The sequence below is a fragment of the Thamnophis sirtalis genome, unplaced genomic scaffold, assembly GCF_051295495.1.
Source record: "Thamnophis sirtalis isolate CommonGarterSnake01/CBP01778 unplaced genomic scaffold, rThaSir2_p1.2 scaffold_2, whole genome shotgun sequence".
Lineage (NCBI taxonomy): Eukaryota > Metazoa > Chordata > Lepidosauria > Squamata > Natricidae > Thamnophis > Thamnophis sirtalis.
This window is the reverse complement of record NW_028261382.1, coordinates 77,898,125-77,921,675: the sequence shown is the minus strand read 5'-3', so window position 1 is coordinate 77,921,675 and position 23,551 is coordinate 77,898,125. Positions and strand designations below refer to the sequence as shown.

The 23,551-nt window shown below is 43.2% G+C and overlaps 1 protein-coding gene across 1 annotated transcript; it reads right to left on the bottom strand.

The window, feature by feature from the left end:
- Nucleotides 1–6,482: 6,482 nt before the first annotated feature.
- Nucleotides 6,483–22,212, bottom strand: HTRA4 (HtrA serine peptidase 4). Its single transcript, XM_087703502.1, has 9 exons — nt 21,789–22,212; nt 19,187–19,286; nt 16,522–16,726; nt 14,483–14,677; nt 11,549–11,581; nt 10,714–10,828; nt 10,379–10,436; nt 8,770–8,865; nt 6,483–6,661 (listed from the first exon to the last, which is right to left on the bottom strand). Exons 1-9 carry the CDS (start codon nt 22,210–22,212, stop codon nt 6,496–6,498), a joined length of 1,392 nt encoding a protein of 463 aa, XP_087559628.1. The 3' UTR covers nt 6,483–6,495.
- Nucleotides 22,213–23,551: the final 1,339 nt, after the last annotated feature.

Sequence of the window (23,551 nt, the reverse complement as noted above, 5' to 3'; positions counted from 1 at the left end):
AGCCACACATCCAATCAACACATACACACACACACACACACACACACACATTCCATTATCCATCTATCATCTCTCTCTCTCTATCATTTCTTTCTTTCTTTCTTTCTATCTATCTATCTATCTATCTATCTATCCATCCATCCATCCATCCATCCATCCATCCATCCATCTATCTATTATCTATCTATCTATCATCTATCTATCTATCTATCTATCTATCTATCTATCTATCTATCTATCTATCATCTATCTATCTATCTATCTATTTATCATATCTATCTATCGTCTCTTTCTATCATCTCAGACCACTAGAACTGAATTGTAGAAGGGATCTTTCAGACCATCAAATCTAAACAATTGCTCCGTTTAGCAATCCAAATTTAAGCAGCCCCGGGCATCCCCTGTTCAACCATTGTTTGCATATCACTCCGGAATTTATCTAGTCAAGATCTCTCTTAACAATTAGAGCCACTGTGAAACTCCTGCTAAATAGTTGTTTCTAACATTCAAGTGGCATCTGAGGCCAATTGATCACTTAAGAGTATTATTATGTGTCTGCTCTGAGCCACAGAAGGAAACAAGGCTAGAGAATGGTAAAGACTCTTTAATCTTGTGTGTCAGTTCATCCTTCGGGAAGCATTAAGCGACAATACTTCCTAGCTCCATGTTCTGCTAGGACCAAAGTGGAGTAACCAGCAGGTCAATGGCTCCCTCTTATGGTATCATAGTATACTAGTTGTGCTCGTAACACACATAAGCCACAAACCAGCCAAGCACATTGTAACCTTAAATGGCAAATGAATAGGACTGCCTTGTGGTTTAGCACGTCGTACGATCCAAGTGCATTGAAGTTGAAGTCCACACCTCTTCAAGTAGTGACGGTTGGGAAACACGGCTCTAGGACTTTTATTATCCTTTTTTCATGCTGTGTCACTGCCGCGCCATGCCTTATGCAAACATTGGTTCATCATTTCAGATCCAGCGCCCGATAGACGTGCGTACACAAAACGCCTTTGTTTGAAATGTGCATGCCTCAGGCATCACGTTCTATTTTTTGTTTTTCCAGTTTAAGGAGACAAACAGGAAAGAACTACAAGAAAACATGTCATGCCTATCATTCCGATATTGATGGCATGGATTTGCATTCAGTGGGATGAATAGAGTTCCCCCTGGTGTCTCACCGGGGGTACTGCAGGCTCACTGGCTTAAACAGTGTTGGGAGAAATACCCATAGAGTTCCGTTCCAAACCGGGAGAAAAGCACTGGAGACAAAATGGAGGCTGGAGGCTGATTGGAAAGAGGGTCCATTTATTGATGAAGTAGGACCGCATGTTTGTAGTTGTGGTGCAGCTGACCACATGGAGTTGAGAAGGGGGGGGTATTTATATCTTCCCCTGGGCTTTGCACTTCAGCTTCCTGTTCCTGTGCTAGAACATGTATTCTTTTGTTAGTTTTTTATTTTTATTCTCTTACATACAGTTACAGGTATACATTCACATAGTTATTATTCTTATTTATCTTTATCACTTTTACCTATTTGTTTTTTCCATATAAAAGGTTAAAATATACATTCTGGGTTGCTTTACTTACCATCCTCTACATCTATTTTATGTTGTCACCACCTTATTTTTCCCTTCTTTTCGCCCTCCCTCCTTTCTCTACTTCCTTCCTTCCTCCTCTCCTTTCCCTTTCCTTCCCTTGCCTCTCCCCTGATCCTCTCTTCCTCTTCCCTCATCTATCCTCTTGCCTTATCTTTCTCCCCCTTCCCTCCTTCCTCTCCTTTCCTCTTTCTTCCTTCCCTTCCCACCCCTCTCCTCTACTCCTCTCTTCCTTTCCTTTTCTGTTGTTGTGGTTATCTCTTTTCAATTCTCGATGGGTGTTTTTTTGGGATGGTAGTCCTGCAAACCCAATTATGATTTTATACTTATCTTTTCTTAGTCCTTTTTCTTCGCTGTCGTGTCCTATTTTTCTCTATATCTCATTCTTGAACATATACTTGTATATTAATGCTTTCTTTTCTACTTTCCCCCTCTTCCCCCTTTTTTCATTTAATAGTGTGTCATCTGGGTACTATATCTCTCTCTTGCTTTCTTTTCTAAATTTCTTTCTCTAACCATTCATAAAATCTTCCCCATGCCTTGAAGTACACCGATTCCTCTTTATCCTTTATTCTCAAAGTTAACCTGTTCATCTCTGCACAATCTAATTTTTTTTATTATTATCTCTGCAAGAACATGTATTCTATTGGCTGTTGTCAGACTCCCATGGTGCCATGTACAAATTCTAAGAGTTTATCTGGGCTAAGTTGGGTTGAAGTTTGGAGAGTGATGCAACTGAGATGATGCAATGAAGGGGCTGTGGGCAACTTCTCTTGTGGCTGAGGGCTAATCCTACCTTTGTTGGATCTCGGGCAAGGGTACTTGTTTATTAATAGAGAGGGCTACCTCCTTATCTCTTAAGTGCTGACATCTGCTGTGGGCTATTAAGGAAGGCAAGGGCTGCTTTCCAAGAGCATGTTTCTCCATTTCTCATCCAGGGAAATATTATATTCTGCCTTTTTAATATTTCCTAAAATATTTCATTCTTCTAGGAGAGGGGTGGGAGCTCACTTTCTACAACAGGTTCATATAATTTAATATATAGGAAATAATGCCCTCCCTGGCGGGTTAATTAGTATTGACTCTACGCACAAAATGGCAATCTAATGGAATGTAAACAATTTGCAATACCTGAATAACCCACTTGGGGCAGTATTTTCTACACATTCCCTTATTTCAGTGTTTCTCAACCTTGGCCGCTTGAAGATGTCCGGACTTCAACTCCCAGAATTCCCCAGCCAGCGGATGCTGGCTGGGGAATTCTGGGAGTTGAAGTCCAGACATCTTCAAGCGGCCAAGGTTGAGAAACACTGCCTCATTTTCATGTATTTATTTATTTGTAGTCCACTTTTATAATTTTTATAAATAGCTATATTGCATTATGTTCCCTGTAGAGCCTGTAAATACACTTGGCCAGTATTTCCTATATTGTACACTCCATTCAGAGGTGAGCGTCATATACTGTAACAACCAGTTCGCTCACAACTGAAAATGTGAGCATGCACACAGCATCGAAAAAATGGCGATTATATAGGATGGGGTAGCTCCAGGGTGGGTTGGGGGGCCCAGCCATTGGTCAGAACTACCGGTTCCCCTGAACTGGTCCAAATCAGCCGCAGCCCACCTCTGACTCTGTTGCATTTTCTTATTTAACTTATAGAGCTGCAACAACTCATTGAACCAATAGGGGGCATATGTTTCCTATACATTCCATTATATTGCCTTGTTTAATTCAGAGTCCGGAATTCCCTCGGAAAGCCACCAGGGGGCAGTATGTCCCACATACATAGAGCCTGTAGCACCTCACTGAGGCAATATTGTCTATAGATTCCACTACATTGTCTTATTTTTCCCTGTTGACTCTGCAATAGGGAATGCATTTTGATCACGGTGACCATGGAGATGCTGTAATGGTGGTAAGAGCAAAGACCAGGGGATCATTTTTTTCGGTGCTGTTGTAAAACAATAACTAGATAAATGCTTGTACCAATCTTTCCTGGTTGACTTGTGCAGGGCAGGCTGGATTTAAAAAGCAGTTTTAGCATGCAATGTATCATTATGGGTGCCATTTTGCCATTTTGAAAAATCATATCCTTTAAAAAAAACTTTTTATTTTGTTTATGCAAACTTCACATATTTGCAACACATTACACTTCTTTTACATATCTGTTGTGATTCTTTACCTTGTACATATCAGTCTTGTATAGCTATAACTTTATATATATATATATATATATATATATATATATATATATATATATATATATATATATATATATATATATATATATATATATATATATATATATATATATATATATGTTGCATTTGTGCTGATAAATAAATAAATATAGAGGCTAGTATAGATCTATTTCAAGCTATTTAGCTCTCATCAGCAAGCCATACCCTTACATATATATATATATATATATATATATATATATATATATATATATATATGTGTGTGTGTGTGTGTGTGTGTGTGTGTGTGTGTGTGTGTGTGTGTGTGTGTGTGTGTGCGCGCTCGCGCGCATTTAGATTATTTCATACATCTTTTTTCTTCATTCTATATATAACATTCTATATATTCTATGTATAAAAATCTTTATTACATTTGAATCATTTTGCATCCATTTCCTATTATTTATTTGCTAGTCTATTTTGTATTTCTATCTTTTAATCATTTTCTGGTTTTGTAGTTGTTTTTTAATTTGTTGATCTTTCTTCCTTTCTTTTTTGCTTTCCTGCTCCCCGCCCCCCTTTCCTCTAGCCAATTATACCATAAATCCCAAACGGAGTAATATTCAGATTCTTCTTTCTCTTTTAATTCTTTCGTGAGCCTATCCATCTCTGCACATTCCAATATTAAGTTAAATCATTAGCTACATCTGTAACAACTGAGTTTTACAACTTCACAACTGGTTTCCTGTCACTGGGAGACTGAAGGTCCCAACATCTCTGGAGGGATGTTTATGATAGCCATGTGGGATATATAACTTTGATGTCTAACTAGAGATAGCCATCGGAACGTGTGCTTTATGGACTCCCAGGGCAGAAGAGTTAAGGACGCATCTTCACACTTGTGTATTGGTCAGAATCTGCATTCGGACAAAGGGGAGGGGTCATTATCAGCTTAATCCCATTTGCATGGCCTAAAGGTTTTCAGATGCTGCTTTGCTTCTAATAGTTTCCATCCTGACTGATTAAATGTTCCTTTTGAAATAATCTGTTTCAAGAGTCTTTACTTTCTCAAGTTAGGAGAGGAGCCATTACATAAAGCAGCAGCTCTCTGCAAAGTGGTGAACCAGGAGAGACAACATTTTACTCTACTGAGGGGACCCAGCAAACCATGTCTGAGCATAACAGCAAACAAGGGGGAACTGACTGACCTCCCCCCCCACACACACAACTAGAAACCTACTCCTTGTACCCTGGCGGAGAGAACGTGGTGAGCTTGGAGGACCCCAAAAACTTCCGTTGGTCAATCGGAATCAGGATGAAAGACAGCTGGGAAGGGAGAACCAGGGGAGTCACTCTTACCTGAGGTAGCCGAAAACTAGGGTGGAAATTAGAGTTAGAAGCCCCCTCTGACCAGGAGGAACGAAATGAAGCCCCGCTGAGAGAGGATTATCTGAAGAGGCGCAGCATCTGAAAACCTTTAGGCCATGCAAATGGGATTAAGCTGATAATGACCCCTCCCCTTTGTCCGAATGCAGATTCTGACCAATACACAAGTGTGAAGATGCTTCCTTAACTCTTCTACTCTGGGAGTTAATGGCTATCATATGACTATCATAAACATCCCTCCAGAGATGTTGGGACCTTCAGTCTCCCAGTCACAGGAAACCAGTTGTGAAGTTGTAAAACTCAGTTGTTACAGATGTAGCTAATGATTTAACTCCAAGGCTCCCCTAGTCCCAATTCAATGGCAGTTCACTTTTAGGGATCTGACAACGTGCTTTTGAACTGCTAGTTTGGCAGAAGCTGGGACAAGTAATGGCAGCTCACTCCGTTACGCAGCACTAGGGATTCGAACCGCCGAACTGTTAACCTTTCTGATCGACAATCTCAGCGCTCTCCAAGCAGTTTACAGAGTCAACCTATTGCCCCCAACAATCTGGCTCCTCCCTTTACCCACCTTGGAAGGGTGGAAGGCTGAGTCAAACCTTGAGCCTGGTGAGATTCGATCTGCCAAATTGCAGGTAGCCAGCAGTCAGATATAGTCTGCAGTACTACATTCTAACCGCTGCACCACCATGGCTCTTTAGGGACTTAAAAGAGAAGATTTTGTAGGACCTTTTGTAAATAAGAGAGAGATTTTTCAATCCTGCTTCGTTTGGGCCAAAGGAATTAAATGACAAACAAGTCTAGAGGATTTCATTTTCTAAGAGCGTTATTCCATTCCTCGTATGTGAAAGACAAGGAGAAACAGAATGAAAACTTACCAAAGACAAACCCAATCTAGAATTAAAGAGAAATTTCCTGACAGTGAGAACAATTAACCAGTGGAACAACTTGCTTCCAGAGGTTGAGGGTATTCCATCACTGGAGGTTTTTAAGAAGAGACTGGGCAGCCATTTGTCTGAAGTAGGTCTCCTGCTTGAGCAGAGGGTTGGACTAGAGCAGTGGTCTCCAACCTTGGCAACTTTAAGACTTGTGGACTTCAACTCTGGGAGTTGAAGTTGCCAAGGTTGGAGACCACTGGACTAGAGGATCTCCAAGGTTCTTTCCAACTCTGCTTTTGTTATTGTTATTCTGTTAAATGTGTCCGTGGATCAATTTATATATACTATACATTCAGGAAAAAGAACTATCTGCAAACCACAGATTTTTCCTAAGCTGCTTCTTATCAACAGCAGTTGAAGATCCCAACACCCGTTGGGTCAGAAGGTCCAATTTAATCGATTTCGTCTGGAGTTACTGTCAGGATGATGTCTTCATTTCCTCGTCTCACGATTATTGCCAGGATACGGTTGTTTCGAACGGCCTCTGTCACATCACGGGTTGAGGTGACTTGTTTTCCGTTTATTGCTGTGATGACATCTCCATCTTGCAGGCCAGCTCTGGAAGCAACCCATACCAGAAAGTGAGTGCATATTTTAAACCAAAGGAATGAAACCGATAAAATCCATCCTCAAGGCAAGTGACAGGTAGCCCCATCTCAGTGGTGAAATTCAATTTTTTTTACTACCGGTTCTGTGGGCGTGGCTTGGTGGGCGTGGCTAGGTGGGCATGGCAGGGGAAGGATACTGCAAAACCTCCATTCCCACCTTACTCTGGGGCCAGCCAGAGGTGGCATTTGCCGGTTCTCTAAACTACTCAAAATTTCCACTACCGGTTCTCCAGAACCTGTGAGAACCTGCTGGATTTCACCTCTGTCCCATCTTACCTGTCATTATAAGGCCATTTCAGCTTAGGTTCTGGATCAAGAAGTACGTACATATGCTTTGTAGAGAAGCTAGTGTTTTGGAAGGAAAATTTTAGGAACTGTCGTGCTGATGAAAACCTCACACTTCTTCTACATGGAGGGAAGTATGCAGTGAAGTACCCCAAGGCTCTGTTTTAGGCCCAGTACTCTTCAACATCTTCATCAATGATCTGAACGAGGGGATAAATGGGGAACTCGTCAAATTTGCAGATGAAACCCACCTGGCAGGAATAGCCAAGACTCCAGAAGATAGGCTTAAGATATAGAAGGATCTTGACAAACTTGAACATTGGGCGCTATCTAACCTAATAACATGGGAGATCTTTGTGGAAATGTGATGTTGGAACATGGTTGAAAGGACAATGAAGAGCACCAAAAGGATTTCTTCAAACTAAGGAGGAAGGCAACAAATGCAATATTGTGCCAGCAAATTTGAAGTAGTGCATTGAAGTGTGTTTGAGTTGACCACATTTGACTCAAAAAGAAGATGAAGTGCTTTGGATAACTCAATGAAATGTGGCTGAGTTCACATGTTATGATAATTCCTGGCCTGCTGAAATAAGGTTGGTTCCGTAAATATAGTTGGTTGGGTTTAGATGTCGCACTAACGCAGAAAGAGTCATTGGAAACTCATAAATAAATATTGTGTTAAACCAAAATCAAGGAAAATAAATTGTTGGCTTAGTGCAGTGGTTCCCAAACTTGGCAACTTTAAGACTTGTGGACTTCAACTCCCAGAATTCTCCAGCCAGCAGCTGGCTGGAGAATTCTGGGAGTTGAAGTCCACAAGTCTTAAAGTTGCCAAGTTTGGGAACCACTGGCTTAGTGTAATGTGTGAACCCAGTCAAAAGAGAGATTCTAAAGGAGGCTCCGAAAAATTGGATGAGACTTGGTGAAGCTTGGATTTGCATCTTGTTCCAAGATAAAGTAAACTGCCCTGATTGTTCTTTTTGAGCCAAAAAGAACATAGAAAGGAAGTAAATGAAGATTTGAAATGTGGAGCCCCCAAACTTTCAATAGAAGAGTATACTGTATATGGTCACTTATATATTTTCATCCCTGGTTCTGCGTAACAGAGTTTGTTTGTTTGTTTATTGGATTTATTGGATATTCTCACAAAGGACTCAGGGCGGCGTACAACATTTAAAAAAACACAAAAGTTAAAAAGGAAATTAGATAGAGTATCCAAAAACAAACCCAATTAATATTAACAATAACATTTTAAAAATTAGATTAAAATTAACCGTGAGTGAGTGAGCTCCCGTTACGTGTCCCGGTTTCTGCCAATCTAGCAGTTCGAAAACACATTTAAAAAATGCACGTAGAAAAATAGGGACCATCTTTGGTGGGAAGGTAAAAGCGTTGCGTGCACCTTCGGCGTTGAGTCATGCCGACCACATGACCATGGAGACATCTTCGGACAGTACTGGCTCTATGGCTTTGAAGTGGAGATGAGCACCGCCCCCTAGAGTCTGGAACGACTAGCACATATGTGCGGGAACCTTTATACGTTCACCTGTGAGGTCCTTGGTAGCTTCTGAGCTTGGTTGTTAGCTTGCAGATTTCATTATCTGGCTCGGTAATAACATCATGATATCAACATCAACATCATCATGATGTTACCTGGTCCAGTAAATAACACATCTGCAAGCAGCAACCAAGCTCAGAGAGGACCAAGGATCTCACAAGTGAACATACATTCTCTTCTATTGAAAGTTTTGGAAGAAAACATCCATCTCTTACCTTGCAGCAGCTGTTCCTGATATTACTTCATAAACATAGACACCGGAGCTCAGGTTGGGAAAATCTGGATTGTGCCGTCTCAGCTCATGGATGAGACTAAGAAGGAGCGGGGGGAGGGGAGAGAGAGAGAATGACAATTCCACCAGCAGCAGCTCCAAAGGTGCTTTAAGATAAGCTAGTAAGTTCTTGCAATGTTTCTCCTGGTTTCCACTGCACACATATATTAGGTTACAATTCCCGTGCTAGTTAATGCTGTCAGAGGGAAACATACCTGGAAGGTACTAGATGGGGGAAAGCCTACAGATCAAATAAGCTGGCAAAAGAACAAATGACAGGTGTGACATCCTTCCAACTTCCTCAGAGGTTAGCAGGACGTGTTTTGAGAAACCATTTTCAAGCCAACAGATAACAAGCAATATGGCCGCAACCATTGAATGTGAAATGAAATCCCCGCCATCAAAAGATTAAGATCACCCCAAGCCTCTTAGCCTTTTGCAAGTTATTGAATACATGGCTGTTCCCTCAGAAATTTGGATCGGGGGAGTTGAGCTCTGCTACTATAAATGGCTCGTAGTTTGAAATCAATCTTAGATGTTTGGGGGGGTCGTTTGCTTTTAATTTTGTAAGAGCTTTGTGTGAGATGGGTAGAGAGAAACACAGACACAGAGATGGCAGAGAGAGAACAGACATGACAGATTGAGATAGATGAGATTAGGTAGGTAGGTAGGTAGGTAGGTAGGTAGGTAAGTAGGTAGATAGATAGATAGATAGATAGATAGATAGATAGATAGATAGATAGATAGATAGATAGATAGATAGATAGATAGATAGATAGATAGATAAGATAGGTAGGTAGGTAGGTAGGCAGGCAGGCAGGCAGGCAGGCAGGCAGGCAGGTAGATTGATTAGATAATGTATGAATAGAATAGAATAGAATTCTTTGTGGACTAAGTGTGATTGGACACACAAGGAATCTGTCTTTGGTGCCTATGTTCTCAGTGGACATAAAAGGAGAAGAAAGAAAAAAAATACATTCAACAAGAATCATAAGATACAACACTTAGTGATAGTCATAGGATACTAATAAGTAATCAAATCGTACTAGGAAACTACAAAGCAATATAAATCGTAGAAATACAAGCAACATGGTTATAGTCATAAGTGGGAGGAGATAGGTAATAGGAAGGATGAGAAGAATAATAGTAATACACTCAGTAAATAGTTTGACAGTATTGTGGGAATTAGTTGTTTGGCAGAGTAATGGCAGAGAGTCAGATATAACAGAAAGAGATGAAAGATAAATAGATAAATAGATAGATTAGATAGAAGATAGATAGATAGATAGATAGATAGATAGATAGATAGATAGATAGATAGATAGATAGATAGATAGATACATACATACATACATACATACATACATATATACATAGATTAGATAGATAGATAGATAGATAGATAGATAGATAGATAGATAGATAGATAGATAGATAGATAGACAGACAGACAGACAGACAGACAGACAGACAGACACTGTAGAGAGAGAGATAGGCAGATGATGGAGCCTGTGAGAAAAGAAGGAGGATGGAAGGGCAAAGGAATGACTTACTTGAAAGTCAGGGGGACCATCCGGAGTCCCAGATACTTCTTCTTGGGAGTGGTCTTACCTAGAGAGAAGCAGGAAGTTAAAAGCATGCTTCAAAGGCCAAATTAAAAAAAGATGAAAAGGGAAGAGTTAGTTCATTTCATTTCATTTCATTTATTGAATTTCTAGGCCGCCCAATCCCGAAGGACTCCGGGCGGCTTACAGAAATGAAAAATTATTAAAAAAGAATGAAAATAAAAGTTAACAAAAGGGTGCAGTGTCCTCCCATGATGAGACCACTACCCTGTATTGTTGTGGCTACATCCGAGAGTCACTTGAGCAATTTCCTGGGAACCTACCTTTCATCTGTCGGTTGTGAGTTTCTTCCAGAAAGCGGCGGATCCGATCGGAGGGGATGGCAAAAGAGATGCCAGCCGTAACCTTCAGAGTATTCATTCCGATGACTTCACCATCCTGGGGAGAGGAGCAGGCAAAAGTGAAGTGAAAGATTCGACTCAAGTTTATATACCCTGTGAATAAATAGCCCATAGTCCACAGCCCTGGACAAAACAAAACAAAACAAGGCCTCCAGCATTTTATGCTATCATGATTACATGTCTCCCAATTCACATGTTATCACTCACTAGTTGATAAACTGGTGTTTCCAGGTATTTCTTTATAGGGGGAAAATGTCCCGGACCAAACATAATTTCTAATGTTGGATTTTCCCCCTTGCCAGAGGGAGCCACCTTGTGGAGTACTGTGAAGCCGTTACCATGGCAACTCCACTGCACTATACAGTAGAAGCCATTTTATGGCAGTACAGTAGAAGCCATTTTAAGGCACAACAGGCTGTATCTTAACAGAACACATACCTCGGGGGTTGTTAGGGGTATCTTACCCCCACAGTATTTGTTTCCAGTGTGTAAGTCATTTGTGTACCAAGTTTGGTTGAAATTACTCTAGGCGTTCCAGAGTTATGCTGGAACACACACACACACACACACACAGACTGATTGATTGATTCTGGATTAAGCATTCATTGACATTCACATGTATTGTGATTTGCTTGGATTTTTTGGGGGGGGGGTTCTGTGAATCCAAATAACAATAAGTCCTCAACAAATAAGTCCTCAACAAAGTAGAACATTGTTGGGGTTTCTAAGAGACAAAGAAAAAGTAAACAGTCCTTACCAAATTCACCAATGGCCCTCCTGAATTTCCATACTGTGAATGAAAAAAGAAGGAAATGATCAAATCATGGGGAAAAAAAATATTTCCTCCAAGATTTCCAAGGTCCCTTCCAACCCAATTATCCTATGTCTTATGTTCTCAAGGCTAAACCATACATTGAACGATTGAGAGAACTAGGTATCTCCGGTCTAACAAAAAGAAGGATTAGGGGGATAATAGCAGTCTTTCAACATTTGAGGGGCTGTCACAGAGAAGAGAGATCGATCTAGAGCCATGATGGCGAACGTATGGTACACGTGCCACAAGTGGCACGCGGAGCCATATTTGCCAGCACGGCAACCCTCAGCTGTGGCGCTCATGGTTAGCTGATTTTTGGCCTTTCGGAGGACCAGGGGAAGCTGTTTTTGCTCTTCCCAGTCTCCAGGAAAGCCTCAGGAGCCTCGGGAGGGTGAAAGCTCCCCCCTGCACAGGGGGTGGGCATGCACAGGTGGGGGGGTGTGCGCGCAAGTGCAGGTGGGTGGGCACCCCCCCCCCCACACTTTTAGAAAAAGGTTAGCCATCCCTGATCTAGAGTCCAAAACACCTGGGGGCAGGAGAGAAGTAAGGGGTGGAAAATTATCGAAGAGTCTCTTTGAGATCCATCTAGATTCTAGAACTTTCCTGACAGTGAGAACAGTCAGTGGAACTGCTTGTCTCCAGATGTTGTGCGTGCTCCAACCCTAGAAGTTGCAAGAAGAGATTGGACAACCATTTGTCCAGAATGTTACAGAATGTTTTCCTAGCAGGGGTTGAATACCTCCAAACCTCTTCCAACCCTGTCATTATATCGGTATATGTTCTATTTCTGCTGGCAGGTATTGTCTAGGTGTTGAGGCCCAACAGCGGCCAGCTGAGCTGTTGGTGGAATCTGACAGCAGTGAACACTATGGGACTGCCCTGGAGGCTGAGGAAGACTCTGGGGAGTGTTCGGAGTCAGAGCAGGGACTGGAGAGGCTTGCTGGCCACCAGGTGGCATCTGAGTCAGGAAGCAGTGAGGAAGAACAGAGAGAGGCTGTGTCAGCACCTCTTCATTGGGTAATTAGGAAAGAAGACTACGAGACTCCGTGGGTAGAAATCAAGTGTACTTTTACTAATTATAAATGATTAAAGGCGTAGCGAAGCGAAGACTGATTATTTAGGTGTGAAAGCGATTGATATATAGAATGACCCATTCCCCACCCCTTGGCATCCCAGTTACAGTCCAATCATAATTCTCCTAAGTGTCAGGTGTGAGATAGCTTCAAAAGGCATCACTAAGATGGAATGTTGGTGCCGTTAGTCTTGGTGGGAACCTCCTCCGCATGCGTAGTCCGACAGGCAGCAGAGCTCCAGAATCTTCCTCCAGCAAAATTAGTAAACCCCTCCCAAATACCATGCCCTCCCTCCCCGTTTCATGGCAGCCGAAGCAGCAGCAAAGCAGAGGCTGACAGGCTGTCTCTGACCTGCATATGCAAAGGGCTGATAGGAAGAGGGAGCAGCTTTGGAAAAAGGCTCACAGAAGGAAATAGGGATAGTTGGCTACTGATTGGCCCCTCCCGGAGAGCTTATAGGTGGGGTGATAGGAGAGGAATTTTGTAGGAAACAGCAGTTAAAGTTTGATGAATTATGTGAGTTCCGTGAGCCTTGTTTTCATAGAGATATTTTTCTGGGCTCCTAGCCAAGGGGTGGCTTATCTCCCTCCTTAGTCGTGGCAGACAGCCAAGCCGGAGTCAGTATAATTTAGAGGCTTGGGACAGAACACTGGGTATCTTTAAAATATAAGAAGAACTCTACTGAATGGGACAGGGGCTTTTTTCTAGGATACGCAAACTTTAGGAGGCTGCCAAATTTCCGAGGCATGAGTGGAGTCCTCTGGAATCTATAAATTGAAGTTCGAGTCCATATGCAACTTTAATATACTGTAAATTGGCGGTCTGAGGTCCTCTAGTCCAGCGATCACCAACTGGTGGTCCACAGAGAAAATGTTGGTGGTCCACAGAAAAATTATTTGCATTTTTTATATTGCACTAAATCAGAGGTCCTTAAACCACGGCCCCTGGGCCAGATATGTGCAATGAACGCTTGTGTTGCTGCAGAGAGCCTCCCCCTTTGGGGTCTTTTTGTGTGGGTCGGAGGGAGGCAGAAATTCTGACTTGGGGTCTGCTTCAACCTCCTGGTGTGGGGCTTTGGGCAAAGGCTGGAAGGAAGGGCCGCTGGTGGCAAAGAGCTGGAGGGCCTCGTTCTAGTGGGACTGCATCATGGCTTGGAACTGGCTGACTATCTCAGCCCACTGAGCCTCCAAGCGCTGATACCTGCCATTGCACTCCCGCAGGTCTCCCCTCTGCTTGGAAAGCCTAAGCTCCTAGTCCTTAGTGAGGTGCTTCTGCTGAGCCTCCTTCTCGGTCAGATCCAAACTGAACTGAGCCAGCTATTTTTCCAACTCTTTCTCATGGTGGCTGTTTAGCTCCAACAACTATTGGGGTTCTAAGCAGCCCGTGCAGGCAGACGAGAAGTGGCTGGGAGGGGAGGGATGATTAGAGGCCAGCAAGGCACCCCTTGATGTGAGTGACATCAAGTTGCCCACGCCCACCCAGTCACATGACCACCTAGCCACTCCCACCCACCCAGTCATTAGGATTAGGAAGATCATGTTAGTCGTCCACGGGATCTAAAATTGTGAATTGAATGGTCCCTGAGGTCGAAAAGATTGGTGACCCCTGATCCAGTCCACCCCTTCCATTCCACTGCCAGCTCTAAAAGATGGCAGACTTGAAACTAGTCAAAATTGTGGAAGAAGGGAGCTGGAGGGAATTATAACGTCAACTACCTGACAAGGGGTAATAATAACTCAATACTTTGCCCTGAATTGAGGAAGAGATCCATCTCTTCTGGAAAAGCCGCAGAGAAGTCTCTTACATTGATGATGGCGTCGGTCTGGATATATTCCATGTCAGAGTCCTTCATCCCCAGCTCCCGGCCGTCCCGTTGGGTACTGCTTACAATCCCAGTAGTCACCGTGTTTTGCAAGGAGAAGGGACTCCCCAGCGCCACCACAAACTCCCCAGGCCGAAGATCAGAAGATCTTCCCAGCAGGAGCACCGGAAGGGCTACCTGACTCAGGAAGAGAAGCAATCAAAATCCAGACTTGGAGGTAACCATTTCTCCTAGTGTGATGAGCCAGGGCACGGCACAGAGATAACACAAACAGCTGGCAGTTCAAACTGCCCCTTTATTGCTCCAAATCTCCCCAAATGTTCCCACATTTCTGGAATGTCCCAGAGCAGAGTGATAACAAATCCCCCCACAGACCTCAAGCAGCCTCTGGCTGCAATTACTCTGCACCAAGGCTGCAGGGCAATAAATCCCAAATGTATTTGGCAAACCAAGGGTAAATCAAGGAGTTCAGGGAGCAAAAGATCCAGCTACCGTATTTTTCAGAGTATAAGATGTACCTTTTCCCTCCCTAAAAGAGCGTGGAAATGTTGGTGTGTCTTATACACCGAATACAGCCATTTTTGGCTTCCCAAAGCCCCGCCCCCGCATCCCATTTTTGCAAAAAAACAGATGAAAAATGGGCTGTTTTTCGCAAAAACAGAGGCTTTTTTTTTTGCCTTCCCTCAGCCCTGCTGACACCTGCAGAGTGCTGCTGGAGGCTGAGGGAAGGCAAAAACTTTTTTTCTTACTTACCTCTTTGAAATCTTGGTACGTCTTATACATCGCTGCATCTTATAGTCTGAAAAATGTGGTAATTACTCCAGAAGGCCAAAAGGAATGCAAGGACTCTTGCAAGTTCAAATGTTGGCACACAACATTCAGGAACTCAGCGTTTGTTCCCGACAAATGCCCCTCCCCACAGCATCTCCTTAAGTCCAGGGGTGGGTTTCTCGCCCCGTTCCAACCGGTTCGGTTGGAACGGGGCCGGCGGTGTCCTCGTGCACGCGCGCAGTGCATGCATGCATACTAGCACCTGTGCGATGCTCCAGCTGCTCCTGGAGAATCGCGCAGGCGCTGTATTTGTTCTGCACATGCATGGAAGCGCAGAACTCGTCAAAACCGGGTAAGAAACGCGGGCGGGCGGGTGGATCCTTCGGCGTTCCAGGAAGTTACTTACTTCCGGATTTGCTGACCAACCGGTTCGTGGGGACCGCCACGAACCGCCTGAAACCCACCCCTGCTTAAGTCTCATTTCCCAGGTGTGCCTGGTGAAGATGGGTGGGGCACTCTCCTCCCAAGTACCTGCTCAGTCTGCGTTGTTCTCGCCTTCTCTTCACTCTCCATGCTCTTGGATCAGGAGGGGGTGGTCTTTGTTCCTCTCCTGCGTTCTGTCTCTCATGTTCATCCTGCCTCTGTTCCTCTCTGCCTGCAGGCCTCACTAATTCCGAAAAACCTTGCCTGGACTGACTCTGCCCTTCCCCAGTTTCCTCCAAGGCCAACAGAGATGCCCTCTCAATTGCTGTTGGCTCTTGTTCCAGCTCATCCTCTCCCACAGATTCAGACTCCAATGGGGGCATGACACCTAGTCTCCAATGATGAGCCATAACTGAATAAGGCCAACATTGTTCCTTATGGGTGTTAAACAGCGAATGCATTTGTGAGTCTTTCTCACATGTGTTGCTCTCTTTGTAGTTTAATTTAGAGCCAAGGTGGCGCAGTGGTTAAATGCAGCACTGCAGGCTACTGCTAGATCAGCAGGTCAGCGGTTCAAATCTCACCGGCTCAGGGTTGACTCAGCCTTCCATCCTTCCGAGGTGGGTAAAATGAGGACCCAGATTGTTGGGGGCAATATGCTGACTCTCTGTAAACCGCTTAGAGAGGCCTGAAAGGCCTATGAAGCGGTATATAAGTCTACTGCTATATTGCTATTGCTATTAATTGTATCATAAGGCATCTTGCCAACTAGTAAACATGCAAGAAAGAGGTTTTCCCCCCTGCTGAAATGAGAAAGGTAAACTCACCTGGGTGTCTATTTTGATCAGAGCAATGTCCAGTTTATGGTCAACATCTTTGATCTGGGCATCCACCTGATGGCCAGTTTTGAGCTCGACTTTGATTCTCTGCTTCTTGTTCAGAACATGGGCGTTGGTGAGGATTAAACCATCTTCAGATACAATGAATCCTGAGCCACTGGAAACCAGGATCTCTTTCTTTGTGTAGGGCACCCTGGCCCAGGAAGAGAGGCAAAAAGCATAATTAATCAGTTCTTGCCAACTTTGGAATTTAAGGTGGTGTATTTCTCAACCCCAGCAATTCTAGACAGTGGACTGGGAAATTCTGGAAATTAATGGCCATTCATTCAAATGCATCAAGAATATGAGAAACACTTTTGTTTCCACATGGAAACCACTTCTGAACTTCATGCCTGGTGTGGAAAAGAATGAAACTCTAACTTTGGGTTTTACAGATTAGATTGATAGATCTTTCTAGAAATGACTTGTTCATCAAGGTAAAGGTTTCCCTCGCACGTATGTGCTACTTGTTCCCAACTCTAGGGGGTGGTGATCCTCTCCATTTCAAATCCAAAAAGCCAGTGCTGTCCAAAGATGTCTCCGTGGTTATGTGGCCAGCATGACTAAACACTATTACCTTCCCACCAAAGGTGGTCCCTATTTTTCTACTTGCATTTTTACATGCTTTCGAACTGCTAGGTTGGCAGAAGCTGGGACAAGTAACAGGAGCTCGTTCCTCTACGCGGCACTAGGGATTTGAACCGCTAAACTGCCGACCCTTCTGATCAACAAGCTCAGCATCTTAGCCACTGAGCCACCACATCCCTGACTTGTTCATACTATTATGGAAAAGCAAAAAGCTGTGATTTGTTGTTAATGCCTTTTTTTTTAACTGTAACAGAGAGAGTTGGAAGTCAATGCTTCTTTTTCATTTCCCCCTATATTTCCTCACTTCTCTTCCAACTTTCCCCTCCCCCATCACTGTTCTTCTATTTATTTTTGTATTTTATAATAATCTATAACTTAATAAAAATGGTTTTTAAAAAAAATATGAGAAGCATTGGTCTAAACCAAAAACCTGGAATCTGGATAATTGTCAATTGGACTTTTTCTCTATGGAACAGTATAATCTAATCCAGAAAGCATATTGACAGGAGTTTCCTTCAAATCTTGCATTGATTTGTAACGCACGAGTCCACTGGGGAGCACATGAATGAGTAGATTTTAAACACATTTAAAAACACATTTTATTTTTAAAAGGCTCACACTTTGAAGCTTGGGAAGAAAAGTAAAATTGGGACCCAATTAGCATTTTTTTTGCTAGAATTGGTGGAAGAGATCAAAGGTATAATCCCACTTGGCCATTCCATTCTTTCATTCCATTCCATTCCAAATTCCAAATTCCATGTTCTGTTTTATTCTATTCTATTCTGTTCTGTTCTGACCTGTTCTATTCTATTCTATATTGTTGTAAAATTGTATTGTATTGTATTGTATTGCATTGCATTGCATTGCATTGCATTCCATTCCATTCCATATTTTCTGTTCCCTTCCATTCTAAAATGAAGCTGAATTTGAACTGTTACGGCATTGCTCTCAACTTCAGGAACTTGTGCGAGGCTCAAATCCCAAAATTCTGAGAGTTGAAGTCCAGGTAAACTTTATCATTCCTGTGTTTGGCAATCACTATGTTAGGGAATAACCATACTTATTACAGGCTGAATCCAGACTATCCCCCCTGGAATTAACAAAATAAATTAATCATCATTAATGTACATCTTACTGATTTCAGAGGGTCTATTCTAAAGCTGCCTAAATAGAGATTCTGATAAAATCTTTCATTCCTTTTTTTTTCCAAATTAAATAAAGCACATACAAGTGATTTAAAAAAAATCCAAGCAGTCTTATTTAAAGCAGGTTTTAAATGCTAGTGAGAACACGTTTTTCAATATTTGATGTAAATCTTTTCTTTCTCTGCAAGCTGAAAGTTACCTGCAAAACTGTTACGGCTGCATTTCCCACTTTTTAAAAGCTGGAGGGGTAGGTGGTGAAAGAATCTTTAAGGGGAAATATAGAAGGGCAGATGGAAAGTCATTTTCAACACTTAGAATTTGGATTTATATTTACATATAAAGTATATCAAACTCAGTGTGACTGTCCGCCATAGAAACCAAAGTGAAACCAAAGTGAAAGACAAATAACATATATACTACTTACACAGTGCTAGTCTTATACAATTATTTTTGACCAACATATTCATTCTAACTCATATAAAATATCTCATTCCAGGTCTACTAATTTTTTATGTTCTGATTCCCAGCCATTGGCAAAATCTGTTCCATGTGTCATAATATTCTGTCTCTCCCTTGTTTTTTAATTCTAATGTTAGTCTATCCATTTCTGTGCAAGTAAATATCTTCCTTATTATCTCCTTTTCTGAAGGGGTATTTTCACTTTTCCATTGCTGTGGATAGACCATTCTCGCTGCTGTCACGATGTGAAGTTTTAGGTATATTGACTCTTTGCTATAGCCTTCTATTATAACACCTAATGGAAATAATTCTGGCTTGAATTCTATTCGAGAATGTAGTTAATGTCAACACCGACCGAGATGAATCAATTTCACCTAGAGAGAATTTGGTTATTCTCACTATCTGTAAACAGATTTTCTTACCTGTGAAAGAGTTCCAGGTGAACCACAGAAGGAGCAATTTTCTCAACCACGTCAGCAATAAAGTTAAATTTATTCCTTGGGCTGTTGAGGTCCACAGCACCTGTAGAACAATGCCCCCCCCTCAATTCATTGAGGCATCTTTAAGCCAATGAGATACAATACTAAAACACATGGGAATTTAGGTCCAGTCTCGCCAAATCCCGTTAGAAAACTATTGCATGGCAAATGATGCCACCAAATTAGATTTAACTGGATCAAAAACAGACTGAAGTACTATAAGGAGTTTCCATACACATTTTTTTCCTACAACTGGTGTCATCCACAGAGATGGACAGGGCTCCAATTCACATCATGACTGGTAAAAAGACAGCAAGATTCTTTACTCTAACCCAACACAAGAGAGATCACAAACTCGATAACTTAGTACTGTACATACAACTCATTCCTGTCTAAACTACTGCATGTTTTCTTAATCCCAGGTATTTGAACTAGTCGCAATTTGCTGAGCTCATTTGGTACAGAAAGTAGTGAATGGGCAAAAACAAACATAGAAAATTACAACTCAGTTGAGAAACACATTTAGTAACTGGGAGAGGGATCTTGGAGTCCTAGTGGACAAACACCAGCCAGCAGTGTGCAGCAGCTGCCAAAAAAGCCAACACAGTTCTAGGCTACATAAACAGAGAGTAGAATCAAGATCATGTGAAGTGTTAATACCACTTTATAAGGCCTTGGTAAGGCCACACCTGGAATACAGCATCCAGTTTTGGTCGCCACAATGTAGAAAAGATGTGGAGACCCTAGAAAGAGTGCAGAGAGGAGCAACAAAGATGATTAGGGAATTGGAGGCTAAAACATATGAAGAACGGTTGCAGGAACTGGGTATGTCTAGTTTAAAGAAAAGAAGGACCCGGGGAGACATGATAGCAGTGTTCTGATATCTCAGGGGTTGCCACAAAGAAGAGGGAGTCAAACTATTCTCCAAAGCTTCCGAGGGCAAGACAAGAAGCAACGGGTGGAAACTAATCAAGGAGAGAAGCAACTTAGAACTGAGGAGAAATTCCCTGACAGTTAGAAAAATTAATCAGTGGAACAATTTGCCTCCAGAAGTTGTGAATGCTCCAACACTGGAAGATTTTAAGAAGAGATTGAACAACCATTTGTCTGAAATGGTATGGCGTTTCCTGCTTGAGTAGGGAGTTGGACTAGAAGACCTCCAAGGTCCCTTCCCTCTGTGTTATTCTAGGTCCATCGCAAGATAATTGTTTGTTTTGTTCAGGCTTATCACACTGTGTGAATCTGTTTTGGTTCTCTGAGTAAGTTTCCAGACTAATTTAACCACCCCTTCACTAGGGTTGGATGGTATGGTATATCGTGATATAAGGCAATGGAATACTTTTCCTGAGTCAATTAATGCAGGTACTGTGATTTGTATAGTAGGAAGTTGAGGAATGAAACTTTTGCTTCATTCAATCATGAAAGGGCCTTGCTGCTTTCTGAGCTTGGTTGTTTTCTTGAAGACTTTTACCCAAGTTGGGAACATCATGAGTGATAGTTAGATGGCACCTAGTCTGGGTAATGAAATGTTTGGAAGAAAACAACCAAGCTCAGAGGACACCAAGGACCGATCATTTTAACTCTGAACTACAAATATTCTCCCTTGTTCATTCAATCATACTGAAGCAACTAGGCATTAACACCATGAGCAAACCAGGATACTGCTGGCATCATCAAGTACGTCACAAGATTTGTGTACAAGTGTTATACATCTTTAAAAGGCTTCTCCCAAGCCACATATATAACATAGAAAGAACGGTTGCTGGAATTGGATATGTCTAGTTTAATGAAAAGAAGGACTAGGGGAGACATGATAGCAGTGTTCCGATATCTCAGGGGCTGCCACAAAGGAGTGAAGCTATTCTCCAAAGCACCCGAAGGCAGGACAAGAAGCAATGGGTGGAAACTAATCAAGGAGAGAAACAACTTAGAACTAAGGAGAAATTTCATGACAGTGAGAACAATTAATCAGTGGAACAACCTGCCTCCAGAAGTTGTGAACGCTCCAACACTTGAAGTTTTAAAGATGTTGGACAACCTTTTGTCTGAAATTGTATAGGGTTTCCTGCCTAAGCAGGGGGTTGGACTAGAAGACCTCCAAGGTCCCATTATACTCTACTCTACTCTACTCTACTCTACTCTACTCTACTCTACTCTACTCTACTCTACTCTACTCTACTCTACTCTACTCTACTCTACTCTACTCTACTCTACTCTACTCTACTCTACTCTACTCTACTCTACTTTTCCAGCTAGTATTTTGACCTGTAAGGGCCCACCAGTATGGGGGAGGGGGAGAGGGCAGCTTGCCACTCTCTGTTACTTTCTCTTTCCAACATAAAGCATGTGGACTGGGGGAGGTGGGTGGGTTTTGAATTTCTGGAAACTCCTACTGTTCTTGGCCAGTTTAAAATGTCCAGGAAAAGATTCCAGCTCTCCCGCTTGATAAACTAGATTTGTAGTCAAGCTGTGGCCCCACGTAGAAAGGGGACCCTTGGTCTTCTCCTCTACCTCCTCCCCACCACCCTTTGGACCCCGCACCCACCTGCTTCTCCGCAGTTTCCCTTATGGACCGGGACGACGAGCGGCTGGTTGCCAGAGCTGGACTGATGGTTCCGGGCGCGCAGTTGGCAAAGGCTGCTGTAGGTGCGCCCATCGCTGCCGCAGACTCCCAGCGGCCCCTCGACGCACGAACAGGTGCCCGGTCCGCGGCTGCCCGGCCGCCGGTAGCAGAAGAAGCCCCGGGCGCAGAGGCCGTCTGGAGCGCACGGCTGACCCTCGCCTGGCGCGCAGTCCCAGCAGCAGCCGCAGCGGTCCAGCTGGAGTTCCCCCCCGACGGCCTGGCAGGCTGGCGGGGAGTGCGGCGGGCAGCGCATCCGCTGGCACTCCGCTGGGCACGGCGGTAACGGGCTGGAAGGAGCGGCCAGCACGGCTGGCAGAAGGACGAGCAGGAGCGGCGATCGGGCCATGGCGTTGGACGGAGCGTCCGTGGCTGCAGGAACCAGACTAGTAGCCGCGCCGACGGCTCGCGGGCTTTATGCGGGGAAGCCAGCGGGGTCGGGGCCAAGGGGGCGGAGGCCCATGTGGGGCCGATGCCACCCACCCGCCAGCCCCGCCAGTAGTTAGGGCAGAGGATCCAGCCTCAAAACCTAAATTCGACGTGCAAAGATCTTTTTACTCAAAGACTAAGCAAAGGACAGAATGTCAGGATGAAATCAGGGCTGAGACGCTAGACCAGATCTTTAGCACAGAACAGAGCAGAGCAGAGCAGAGCAGAGCAGAACAGAATGGAATAACAGAGTTGGAAGGGACCTTGGAGGTCTTCTAATCCAACCCCCTGCCTAGGCAGGAAACCCTACACCATTTCAGACAAATGATTGTCCAATCTCTTCTTAAAGACTTCCAGTGTTGGAGCATTCACAACTTCTGGAGGCAAGCTGTTCCAATTGTTCTAATTGTCAGGAAATTTCTTCTCAGTTCTAAGCTGCTTCTCTCCTTGATTAGTTTCCATCCATTTGTTTCTCGTCCTGCCCTCAGGTGCCTTGGAGAATAGCTTGACTCCCTCTTCTTAGGGGCAGCCCCTGAGATATTGGAACACTGCTCTCATGTCTCCCCTAGTTCTTCTTTTCATTAAACTAGACCTACCCAGTTCCTGCAACTGTTCTTCATATGTTTTAGGTTCCTATATTTGACTCGTTCCTAAGCTCCTGGCCCTCTCCTCCCAAATCCATCTGTTGAAGGAGCTTTTGCCGATCTTTTTAAGAGCCCTTGCTAGGTTTAGAGAAGAAAAATGTAGGCCATCTGGTGGGATCAAGAAGGATCTTCTTGGTGGTAGCTCCATCCCTGTAGAAGTAGGATTGGTCCCCACTTCGATATTCTTTCAAAAGGCCCCGAAGATACGCTTGGCCAGCAGGTCTAGAGATGTCAGGATGATATGGAGCCCACCAAGTGATTGGTTGGTTGTTGACACAAGGGTGTGTGTGTGTGTTTGTGGAAATCTAGTGTTGTTTTTTTTAATAAGGGGTTTTATTTCTGTAAGTCAGCCGGAGTCACAGTGAGTGAGCTGGAAAGCCATATACATTTTTTTAATAAAGGAAATTAAACAAAACTTGGCAAAGCATCTCTGTAGTCTACCTGTAAACAGAATTAAAAGCCCTTCAGCCAAGCTCCATTGGTGGCGATTATATGAATATGCCTGTATAATTTTTTACAGTAACAGTAGATTGCTATTGCCTTCTAGATTTTTTCACCAGCTTCCCTATTAATATTTTATATGCAATAGATGCAAAAAAGGATGTTGTATTTATC

What these genes read in the sequence shown, in the direction of transcription:
- HTRA4 (XM_087703502.1), bottom strand. Translation starts at nt 22,212, where the DNA reads ATGGCCCGATCGCCGCTCCTGCTCGTCCTTCTGCCAGCCGTGCTGGCC. An exon ending in GGGAAACTGCGGAGAAGCAG is followed by an intron (nt 19,287 to 21,788) that starts GTGGGTGCGGGG and finishes ATTGTTCTACAG; the next exon opens with GTGCTGTGGACCTCAACAGC. An exon ending in ATGGTCCCCCTGACTTTCAA is followed by an intron (nt 8,866 to 10,378) that starts GTAAGTCATTCC and finishes GCTCCTTCTTAG; the next exon opens with TCTCATCCATGAGCTGAGAC.